Below are 12,651 nucleotides of genomic sequence, written 5' to 3' on the forward strand. Positions count from 1 at the left end.
AGTAATGAGTAAAACCAAAGAGGCCTTCAAGATTTAGCCCACTGTACACTTAGAAAGATTGTCTTTATATTGCACATATTATAACCAAACTCATAATGATCTTTATGATGGGTAGTTAAATTGGAAGTATTTGTGCAATCTTAATTAAACACTTTCAGTGTCTTGCAACTTCCCCCACCTTTTTGGCTGAAATTTAGCAGTCTTAATTTAGTTGAGGAGGTTGTTGGGTTTTTTTTTCTTTTTTGCAAGCTTGAGTCAAAATGGGCTAGCTGTTTTTAAAAATGAAGAGTGAAAAACTATGCCTTTTTCATTATTATGAAAAAGGGTGGGTTTTCCCCCAATATCTCAAGCATATCAATAATATATGGCAGAAGCTTGAAATTTCTCAGGGAAAAGTTCCTAGGTTGCAGATGTGCTTCTCAGTGGTATGGTAAAAATCCCGTTGTGATTTGGCAGTTATAAGAGTTCTTAAAAAACATACTTTGCATATGTACAATGGATTTGGTAATGTGATCTGCCAGCATTCTGTCGGTTTTGTGCATGAATACATAGCTGAAGAAAATGTAGGCAGTGCTGTGTCTTTGTATACAGTTAGTGAAGGTGAGTTGGGAAAGAAGCAGGATACAGAAGGAGACAGGATTCTTTCTGTACAGTACATGTGAATGTGTATGGAAGGCAGCAGGATTCACCGATCTTTTTTTTTTTTACTTATGCTTTGGTTTGGTTTGTTGTTTAATACTCTGTGGCTCACTGATCTATAATGACTTCAAATGTTATTAAAAAAAATTCCCTTTACTACAAACAAACAATTAACTTTTATCAAAATATATTTACCATATAATTCTAATTCAGCAAATAGTTTTTTTTTAAAATTGCACTGGGAAAGTATAGACTGTTTGTTGCTTTTCTTTTTAAAAGTGATGTTCCCAGTTAAAACAGGGGACCTATCCTGCCTTACTTAAAATTAGTGGCACAATCAAAGCTTGGTTTAATATTTAATAATACCATTTTCAAACAGTACCTCCACAAGTCTTGGCAAGGTCTTTGTGTCAGCTGCTTTTTTAAAGACCCATGTCTGGCTAAAGTCTCGCTGAGAAATGGCTAATTGTCTGAGGTACCATAAGGCAGCAGTTCTCAACAGGGGGTCTGCAAACCCTTTCAGGGGGTCCACGGGACCCTGCAGCTAAAACCCAGAGCCCCAGCCCCAGCATCTCTCGCGGGGATGAAGCCAGGAGCCGTGGGGTTGAAGCCCTGATTCCTGGTGCTACCCGCGGGGTTGAAGCCAGGAGCAGCAGGGCTGAATTCTGGAGCCCTGAGCCCCGGTGCTCCCCATGGGGCAGGAGCCCTGAGCCCATGGACAGAGCTGGGGGGACATGGAGATGTTGCACCACCCCAAACTACAGTGCAAGAGCAGGGCAGTCCTGGGGCACTCCACCCCCACCCTCCACTCCTTTTCTCCCCACCCCCTGGCCAGAAGCCAGAGCTGGGCAGTGCAGGACAGCTGCTGCTCTGGCTGGTGCTATGGAGCAGGCAGCCATGGTGCTCCTTCATCTCCTGCTGCTGCAGGGGGTTGAAGCTGCTCCTCAGCCCCCTTTGCTTATGCAGCTGGTATGAGATGCTTGGGCGGGGGGACCCGGCTCTGTGGCTGGCAGAGCCCTCGGGGAGCATCCACCACAGGGAGAGCCCTCCCAGCACCCTGAGCTACCCCCCCTGCACGCGCAGAGCCCCTAGCTCCCCGCCTGTACCCTGAGCTACCCCCCTTCCCTCACTCAACCCCTAATTACCCCTCTCCCTGCATCCTGAGCTGTTTTCAAACTTTTTGAGCTGAGCCCCCCACCTATGAGTTATAATTTTTGGTTGTCCACCCCCACCCCACCCCCAACCCAGACAGGTGGGTTGCCTGCTGAGGTGAGTCAGCGGGTGGAGGTAGTGCTCCATCCCCAGACCCTGCTGAGCAGAGCCTGTTTGACGCCTGCTGGCTCCTGCCCACCCAAAATAGAAGTCAAACTACACCTATGCCTGAGGCCCCCACTCCCTCCCTGGCCCAGAGCCCCGAGCCCTATCTTCCCCCCCTCCCCACGCTGGGCCCTAGAGTTTTTGTAGCATGTTCTGGGGGGGCCTCAGAAAGAAAAAGGTTGAGAACCCCTGCCATAAGGTGTGGTCTATAAACTTGTGTGGAAACGTAATTCTTGGTGTAGCTTTCTTCACAGGGATGGTCTGTGTCCTCTATCCGGTCCTCTTTCTGCTTCTCTTTCACTCTCCAACAATGGAATCCATACATGTGGTTGCCTTTGTTACCAGCCCTGCCATTGCTCTACAGTATATCCTTTGTTCCACTTTCTATTCTTCCCTCTTGGGTGTGATAAGTTGTCAGGGATAGCTTTGCAATTGAAATATTTGTGTTATGGATTTAATGACTATAAGCAAGTTTGTAACGCATGCTAATCCCCTATGCAGAGGAGTAAGGGGGCTGTGTCACAGGTAGCAGTGAAGGAAGGAGAGAAGCCTCTGCAGGGTAGGGTGATTTTTCACACTTGCTATCTGGTCACCCCACTGTAGGGCTTCTAACCCCTTCTTGTGCAGGGGCAGGACATGAATGGAGCCTTGTCTCTGAGCTGGCCAGGACAACTGAGCTGGTATGGCAATAGAACAAGCTATAGGGCTAGTACAGGTTGTTTTCCTTCCTGCTCCATCTTGAAATAAGGAGGGAACCAGGAACCAAGCGGTGACTCTGAGTCACAATCTAGTTCCTGGCCTAAGGCAATGCAACTTTGTACTGCCTCTTCGTTGGGGCTTATGGCATGCCTCAATTGAACCCCCATAGTATTTTAAAGACGCATTCATGTGTGTATATAGTGCCCAAATGTGCTAGGCCCTTCAGAGAACGTAGAAAAGACATGGTCCCAGTTCTGAAATGCTTATAGTCTAAGCTCGCAGTTGTACAGCATGTGTATGTGCTTAATTTTATTCAGAGGAGTAGTTCTTTTAAAGTCAGTGGGACTATTCACATGGATAAACACTTGTAAAAGGGTTGCAATTAAGATTATGGGGAGGCTTATTCATGTACATACACATCTTCTGGGTTCTACTGCCTTTTAAAAATGAAATTTTGGGAGGTGGAGTAGGGATGGAGTACACAGCTGCAGCACTGGAACTGCACTGCTGTAGCACTTCGGTGTAGACACTTCTTGCACTGGCAGAAGAACTCTTCTATCGACCTAGTGCTGTCTACACCAGGGGTGAGGTTGTCTTAACTATATTGCTCAAGGGTATGGATTTTTGAGGTAGCTGGGTCGAACTAATTTTTTATGTACACCATGCCTCATTCTAGAGCCACTGAAGTCTGAACAGCATGTTCCTGTCCTGTATGCAATCCTTGGAGTATTTAGGCAAGTCATTACTAGAGCAACTGTGTAACAGGAGTATTAATTATAAAAAGTTTAAAATCTCTTGAGGAAAAAGCATAATTTTAAAGCAGCTACATTTTAGAAAATTTTAATTTCTGTAGAGTTTTGATATTTAAGTTTACTATGGAAACATTTTCTCTCCCGTATCCATATATCATCATAGTTTTAGACATAGATAGCCTTGGTTTGTGCAGTTCTCGATTAACTTTTCTATATTTTATACTGTGTTAAATAATTTAGTTTTGAAATAGTGGGTAACTCAGAGTTACCCTCCTATCTTACATGAAACCACAATCATAATTTATTAAGTTACATTTCCAGGAAGAAAGAGTTGCATTATTCTTGAGATTGACCCCTATGAGATTTTCTTGGTTTCCATAATATAGTATGTTTAAAAGATATTGAAGGTTGTTTTTATATTGCTCACACACTGCAGCATCAAATAATAATAATAACAACTCTATTAGCCTGCTAAAATTATTCTGAACCACAGGTTACTGTTTTATCACCATAGGCTGAACATTTTTTTCTTTAATACCATGCCATGCTCAGTGCTGCAAAATAAAAAGCCACTATGACTCCTTCTTCTCCTTATCAGATTTCATAACAGTAAATCAGAAGTAGTTGAGTGAACCAGAGCTGAGAGTTTATATAGGCAAAGCCTTTCCATAATAACTGAACAGAAACATATGCTGTAGTGTGAAGTTATATGCTACATTTATAGCACATTAGTAATGTTTTAATCTTATTTATTGATTTTTTCCATAAATGTAAAAGATTAAATATATAGTATATAGATGTAGGAGGGAAGTACAGTGTATATACATAGAACAGAAAATATTTATAATATGACTATGGTAAGGGAAGAAATGGTATTACGTACAATAATAATAATAATAGAGAAGGTGCATTTGGTGCTCCTATTTACCTTTTCTGATGAACAAGAAGGCATTCAACTAAACTGAAGGCAACATATTTAAAACCCAATTAAAGGAAATATTTCTCACAACACATAGTTAACTCAAGGAACTCATGGCCACAAGATAGCTTGAGGACAAATATAAAATATAGATAGATAGAACATCCATGGTTATTTTCAGTAGGATTTTAAAAAAATAATTTAGAAGAGAGAAAACATTGACTGATTGGAGGTAGGAAGAAACTTCTTCAGTAGGTAGTACCTTTCCATCACAAGGTTTCTTGCACCTTCTTTTGAAGCTGCTGAAAGAGACGAGATTCTGAAATAAATGGACCAGTGTGCTGATTGTTTGGGCAATTCCTGTACTTTTATTAAAACAATAAATGTAAAATTATGACAAAATGATATGCTAAGTCAAAGACTACCTGGACACTTAAAATAAGCAGGAGGTAACACTAACCAGATGGTACTAGTGTAATTTAGTCAAACACCCATGCTATAAGCAAATAGACAAATATTTTAAATTTAGATGACCCCCAAATTAATGGTTACCCAAACGAATTTACACTTACAGTTTAAAAAAAAAGTCCTAAATTCTCTAGTCTGACCACCTGCATAACACAGGTCATAGTGTTTCCCTGTATTGACTTGTCCCCCATTTCTCCACACAGATCACCATCCATCCGGGATTTGGGCCATAGTTTTTAGTATTTTCTACCCAATAAGCTTGACTGAACTTGTTTGTTGTGAAAGTAGAAATATATCTTTATTACACTGACACATACACACCCATGCACACTCCTTTAGGTATGTTTACGCTTATCATTTACTAAATCTTTATTTACATTTTCCCTGTGTTATCGTTCCACATATATTTGTCATCTTATTTAGGACAATCAGTATGTACCCAGACAACAATAATTTACCATCTTGGGCAGCTAGGATCTATAGTCAGAATTTTGAAAAATTAGGTACCTGAAGTTAGACGGCTAAATACGTTTTCAGAGGTTCGACTACAGTTGAAGTCTATAGAAAATGCAAGTGTTCATCATCTCTGAAACTCAGGCCCCACCTCTAGAAAGATTTGGTTCTGTTTGTATTATTGAACAAAAATATCCATTGTTGGGTCAGACCACTTTTAACACAGATTTACTATAATTTTTTCCTTTTTTAAAAAAGGTTCTTCAGTTAAAATTTACAGCTATTAAAAAATTAACAGTGAATGTCAGTTTAAAAGTAGAGAAGTATTATTTGAAAGCATGTATTTGAATTAATATATTACAATGTATTACTAATTATGTCATATCCCAGGAAGAAGATGGTTTTCAGTCAAAATATTAATTTGAATATTATGTTGGAATGTACTGTATAATGGAGTTTATATTGGAATGCACGTGCCAGCTATTGTTTAGGAAATGACATTTTTAAAGTTTAAATTAAATAACTGTATCCAACAATGACTTCTGTGTTTTGTTCAAAGCTTACATATCTGCTTTTCTTTTTAATGATGTAGCTTTATGCAGTTGAATTATTTTAATAGTTCAGTATGAAAATAATCAGATTGCAGACTTGAGTCCCGCTTGGAGAGTCTCTCATATGGTTTAATGTCGTACATTTTATTCTGGTTTGTTGTTTTTTCTTCTAGAATATTTCAGGTTAATTTAGTTGTTTAAGTTAAGTGCAAATTTGAGGACCAAACACATGGCTTAGAGAATATCAGCCTTGTTCATCCAATACACAGAATCCTTACTTCTTTGGGTAATTCTGACTCATGTGAGTAGTTGCATTGACTTCAAAGGTTTTTGGACCTTTAACTTAATCTAACCCTTTCTTTAGGAGAAGGGGTTTCTCACGTGAGAAAGGATAACCATCCATCCATCCAAACTGCAGCGCTTTGTTTATATACAGATAGACTGCTGCACATATTAAAGTAATATTGATATGAGCCTCAGGACTTACTGAACTTGAGAGAATAGTGAATCTTGATGTCCAATGAAATAAGAAATCAGTATATGTGTTGTTGCATGATGGAAATTCTCACTGCCTTCATGAGAAATGCCTGGAAATCTTTTCAGTATGGCCATGGAAGAGAAATATGAGAGGTTATTCTTTTGAAACTAAAATTCTAAAGAGAGGATTTAAAAAGAGATTCCCAAATAAACCACCCAGCAACCAAACCCTTCTACTTGTCTCATGAAAGGTAAATTTTCACATCTCCCTGCAACCAGTCATAAAGAATAATTTGCACAGGATATAGGGGTGCTGGAAGAATTTTTATTGTGGGAGTACTGAGATCCATTGAACCAAACTGTAAACCCTGTATATAATAGAAACCACTTCAAGCCAGGGGGTGTGGCAGCACCCCCAGTACCTGTAGTTCCAGCAACTATGACATGATATCTGTTTGGTTAACATTGTTCAAGACCTCAGTATTGTTAAACCTAAGGATGTTAAGAATAGTGCAACTCTTCTGCCAGGTGATGCCAGCAACAACAAGGGCCGGGTTCAATATCTAGGGGTTCCTTTTCAACAATACAACACAAAACCTGCTCAAGCCCCCACCCAGTGACCTGGGACAATTATACACCACCCCCTGGGTGCCTCTAAGAGGCAATGCTTCCCCTCTCGCAAGCACAGAGTCTGAGTGTAGCAAAAACTTTTAATAAAAGGAAGGAAGTAACTGAGCGTTAATTTGGGAAAACACCGCAACTAGGGCTCATAAACCATGAGCAAAAGACCCAGCCCCAAGTAAGTTGGGCAGTGTCCTTTTCTCCTCAGGTTCAGCAACCCAAAAGTCTGTTTAACGTGCCCATCCCTTCTCTGTACCCTACTCACAGTTGCTGTCTTTGTCCAGTGCAGCCCCAGAGTTCAGAGGTTCATTCACAGAGTTCACCTCCCACCCTGGGTGGAAGGAGGGGGTATGGAGGCCTTACATGATCCGTTGCTCAGGCACTCACTTGTCGCCCCAATAGCCGATTGCCGTGCCTCTCTGCGGGGCCCTGCTGGACGTGCCTTTTCACCAGCCACCTGGCTACTCACCAAGATGTCTTCAAGGCCCCCCACTTAACATAGCTCTCTGTGATTTCAGCTGTTAGTGGTGGAAGCCTCACTGCTGGTGCACACTGGGCAGTCTCTTGCAGTAGAAACACTATACCCAAGTAGGTCTAATACTTAGACCTAGGTATGAGTGATTTCAGTTGTGCAACATGTAACAAGACTCTCAACTGAGTCTAAATTAGTTCTTTTATTATACCGTGGAGAAAGGAAGAGTCAAATAGTGTCTAGGACCCTTAAACAGGGCCCCACCGCAAGGTGCAAATACCTGTCTCCACCCTCTCTCCCCACTCATTGGGCTTTGGCACCCATGTCCCCTGCCTAGCGAGTGCCGTTCAGTTGAGGGTGAGTCCCTCCATCGGGGTATGCCAGGTACAGTTCTGCTGCCCTTGGCTCACACAACAAAGAAAACAGACCTTTATTACTCGTGCCCTAATAACAAGGAGACTGGGGACACATAATATATCATGCATTTGTTAGGAAAGATTCTGTGTCCTATTTTGAAATTACTCATCTAGTAATCTCAGTGTTGAGGAGGTCTTTAAAGAATACCTTCAAAAATATAAGGAGTAGAAAAATAGGGCCAATTTAAAAACATGAATCCTTATCTTGAGTAATCCAGCACTCTTTGCCTCTGTTTCATTTTATGAAATTGATTATTTCATCTTAGAAATAATTCCTTTGAACAAAAAAATGTGACATCTGAAAATATAGTCTTATTAACTTTCCAATTCTTAAAGGTTTTGAAGGTTAATATTAGAATCCTAATTTATATCACTTGCACTGTGACTTTGCATTCACTAGTCATTGTGGAGATAATAGTAGAGAGATGTTTTGAAAATTTGGCCCAGAATGAGATTAACAAAGGTGAAAACATTATTCCAAATGACAACAAACTTAAAAATTTTTGATAGGGATTTTGGAGAAGGATAAGAGGTATGTTCTTGAGTATGATTTGGTGTTGTGAAGATTTTCTTGAGTTTTTCCATTTTTATTGTTGGTTAGCTGAGGTAAATTGTTACTTCTGTCTGATTAATTAAGGCTGCTGATGGGTGGAGTTAGTTGATTTGTATATCCGTAGTATTGCTGCTTGGTGGTTATTGTAGGCCTAATTATCGTCAATGCAGACCTAATTATTATCAGTGCACTCAGAGCTTTTGTACAGATGTTATATTTTTTTAACATCAAATCTAAAGAAATAAATAAAACAAAGTAAAATTGACCCCTGGATTTTAAACTGAAAGGTGAAAGTAATTTCTTTATTACAGCAGAGTACAGTACAATCCACAGTCCATCAACGCCCATTAAAGATTCTGATTCAGATAGATTGCGTCGCAGTTCTGATGGAAAATCACGTGGGCGAGGCAGAAGAAACAATAACCCTTCACCACTGCCTGACTCTGACCTGGAGGTATGTTATATACCCTGTATTTACTACAGACTCTGCTATCTTTACAATTGCTTTGAAGAGAGGGACTTATTTACAGAACAGCAATACAATGACAATATGGCTGGTGGAACATTTCCCACCTAAACTCTATTACAATGGAAATTGGGTTTTCAGTTAAACCCTGTTTTTTAATGAAAAAATCTGCTTTCCCTGGAAATTTTTGGTATTTTTTATCAAAAAAATGAACGGAAACAAAAATGTTTCCCTTGAAACCAAAAATGTTTAATTTTGGATATGTTGCTACAGTGCCCCATGGCACTGTAGTGGCTTCGTGTCTCCATTCTCTTCGATGGGCTGCACTCTTTGTCCAGACTATATCTCCCATGATGCATTGTGGCCGGGGACTCCCAGCATGCACTAACCCCCCTTGGCAGTAAGGAAGATTGTTGTACCTCATGGGAGATATTGTCAGTCCAGGGAGATGAAATATGTTTGTTTTGGTTGTTGAATTTTTGCCAAAAAGTCAAAATGTTCTTGGAAAATTTAGACAAAAACAAAATTTTGGGGGGAAATAACATTTCCAACTAACTCTAAATGGCAAAGACACAATTTACTGTGGGAAAGATTTTTAAAAGCACCTAAGTCCTCTTGAAAGTGGACTTAAACGCCTAAAGTAATAAGTGCTTTAGAAATGTCACCCTTTTGTTTTAGTTTCAGAGGTCATACTGAATAGCAATTTACCGAGGCTGTTTAGTTTGAATACTATACAGATGAAGATTCAAATCTGATAGGTTTAATTTTCAATTGCTTTATTTAATGTATTTCAGATTTTCCCCACTCTTTTGAATAACATACTGTACTATTCTATTTTTGTTTATTTAATAATAACTGCATTTATATCTTCACAGAATAATTTAGAATAGTAGTAATTGTAGCACAAAACTAGCAGGTTGTTTAACTCCATTCAGGAGCAATTTGTTCGTTTTTCTGAAAATAGTAAGGAAACCATCATATTAATATGTGACCATTTCAGTACAGCTTTCTCATTTGTACACTTATTGATTCAAGTATCAACTTTACAGAGGGACACATTGATTTGGTTCTTTTTTTTTTTTTACAGAGAGTATTCATTTGGGATTTGGATGAGACAATCATCGTTTTTCATTCCTTGCTTACAGGGTCCTATGCTAACAGATATGGGAGGGTAAGTGTCAAGGAACTAATTTACAATAATGTGCTGCTGCATAGGTGTTTTGTTCTACAGTAAGGACCGGAATGTTAGGGGAATGTCACGAGAGACAAACTAAGGTTGAAGTATAAAGAGGGTAGGTAGAAAGACTAAGATAAAGAGGGTTTTTCTCACTTCCATTTCTTCCTTACCTTCTATAAGAGAAAAATTACGTTATTGGAAGCAATAATTGTACCACTTAAAGGTTTGATCATAGGGGCTGCTGAGCATCTGTAGCTCGCATTGGCTTCTTTCTGAGGGCTTGTCTTCACTACTGGGGTAAGATGAACTAAGTTACGCTAGTCATCATAGCTTAGGTCGACTTACCCCGGTGTCTTCACTGCGCTGCATCAATGGGAGACGCTCTCCGGTCAACTTACCTTACTCTTCTCAGGGAACTGGGGTACCGCAGTCAACCTGGGAGTTCCCTGCTGTCGATTTAGTGGGTCTTGAGTGAGTGACAAAGGCTCAGCTCCTCTCAGGAAGTGCTCAGTGACTTGTGGGATAAGGTATTGCATTTCCTTTTGGCACACTGATAACGAAATAGTACATTTGAATGCCTCAACAAGGCTATAAATAAGGAAAATTATTTTTGGGTCCGGGACAGATTAGTGTAATATATTTGTCCACGCTCTAATTTTTCATTTGAATGTTAATTGTTAATTTTTAAGTGTCTGCTTGTGAGTTTAGCCTTGCTGCTGTTCATGTCCTAAAAAGTATAGGAGGAGTTTTGAATGTTATTTTGGAATAGTGGTTTCACAATCATTTGCCACAAGAGAAATGCAGTTATAAAGTGAATGAAAACAGTTTATGAATTGATGTGTCCAAGGAAAATGTTTCACAATTCTCTGTGTTTTTATGAAACAAAATGACTTGCAATTGAAGTCTGATTTGTTTCTTGTTTGATTTAAATCTGTCTTGTTATAAGCCAGATTGATTATATTGTCTATTTTTTAAAAAATCACATTAATTGCTTGTGTATTGTTAGGGAATTCTCATTTTTGACTTTGAAATAATTTTGGAAATAATAAGTGAATGAATAGATAGTCTAGTAGCTTGCAGCGTACTGCACACAGGTTACAATCCATTTCATATGGTTTTTAAAACCAAAAGATTACCATCTTGGAATCCATTGCTACTGAAATGAAGCTCTTTTGAGTTATAATTCTGCATCAGTTTTTTGTCTTCGAGTGCTTGCTCATGTCCATTCCATGCTAGGTGTGTGTGTGCCATGGGCACTGTTGCCAGAGATTTTTCCCTTAGTGGTATCTGTAGACTCTATTCTAAGGTTCATGAGCCGACCCCATCCACTATGGGACTTAAACCTGGTCTTGTCAAGGCTCATGGGCCCCCCTTCGGGCCATTAGCATTGTGCTCCCTACTGCTTCTCTCCTGGAAGGTTGCCTTCCTGGTGTCTATCACCTCGGCCAGAAGGGTTTCTGAGATCAAAGCCCTTACATCGGAACCTCCTTACACGGTGTTCTTCAAGAACAAAGTCCACCTGCCCCCTTATCTGGCCTTTCTACCAAAGGTGGTGTCACAATTCCACACAACCAGATCATTTTTCTACCTGTCGTCTTCCCAAAGTCTCAAAAGCTGGCTGAGGAGCGTCAGTTTCATACATTGGATGTTAGGCAGGCCCTCGCCTTTTATATTGAGAGAACTACGCCCTTCCACAAATCCACGCAACTCATTGTAGCAATAGTGGAAAAGATGAGAGGGCTACCTCTATTATCCCCAAGAAACTTGTTCTGGATGACCTCCTGTATTTAGGCTTGCTACAAGCAGGCGAATGTCCCAACTCCGGCCATTGTAACCACTCATTCCACAAGAGCCCAGGCTTCATCAGCAGCATTCCTTATGCAGGTACCAGTCCAGGATATCTGCAGAGCTGCAACCTGATCACTGATTCATACCTTAGCCTTCCAGTAAGGCATCACCCAACAGGGCCAAGACGATGCCAGTTTTGGGAGAGCAGTGTTGCAGTCAGTACATCCAAGAACTCCGAGCCTACCTCTGGGCTACTGCTTGTGAGTCTCCTAGCATTGAATGGACATGAGCAAACACTCAAAAGAAGAAAAATGAAGAATGGGTTACTAACCTTTTGTAACTGTTTTTCTTTGAGATGTGTTGTTCATAACTATTCCATGACTTTACCCTCCTACCCCTCTGTCGAAGTTACCGTCAAGAAGGCAATGAGAGGGTGCGGGGCTGGCGGTGACCCTTATACCAGCGCATATGCGCACAACTGGAGAGGGCACGAGAGCCAGTCCTATGGATACCACTAAGATAAAAATCTCCGGCAGCTGTGCACACATTGTGCACACCCCTAGCATGGAAAGGACATGAGCAACACATCTCAAAGAACAATTAGTAATTGGGTGTTTTTTATTACGTGAAAAGGTTAGCACAGGACTGTCAAACATTACTTTCCAGTTTACTCTTCTGTAAACTGGTTTACTATGTTAATAAATCCTCATTTTCGCTAAATTATAAGTAAAGTTGGCTGATGTATTCTAAGAGATGTAAAATTGTTCTTAACCATTGGAATCTACTTGTTCATTAGTCACAGTGAGTAACACACATTCAAAAAAATAGTCTTGTTCACTACAAGTGCTACTCAACATGAGCAATGTTTATATAATCAACCCCT

General features: G+C 40.1%; 1 protein-coding gene across 16 annotated transcripts in view; it reads left to right on the top strand.

Moving 5' to 3' along the window:
• Positions 1-12,651, top strand: part of EYA1 (EYA transcriptional coactivator and phosphatase 1) — a 231,237-nt gene that overhangs the window by 159,279 nt on the left and 59,307 nt on the right. For all 16 annotated transcript variants that reach the window (XM_073330859.1, XM_073330852.1, XM_073330861.1 and 13 more), the window contains 2 exons: positions 8,649-8,791; positions 9,891-9,974. In XM_073330859.1, coding sequence (XP_073186960.1) covers positions 8,649-8,791; positions 9,891-9,974 — 227 coding nt within the window. The remainder of the gene's footprint in view (positions 1-8,648; positions 8,792-9,890; positions 9,975-12,651) is intronic.

Source organism: Lepidochelys kempii, chromosome 2 (assembly GCF_965140265.1).
Source record: "Lepidochelys kempii isolate rLepKem1 chromosome 2, rLepKem1.hap2, whole genome shotgun sequence".
Taxonomy (NCBI): domain Eukaryota; kingdom Metazoa; phylum Chordata; order Testudines; family Cheloniidae; genus Lepidochelys; species Lepidochelys kempii.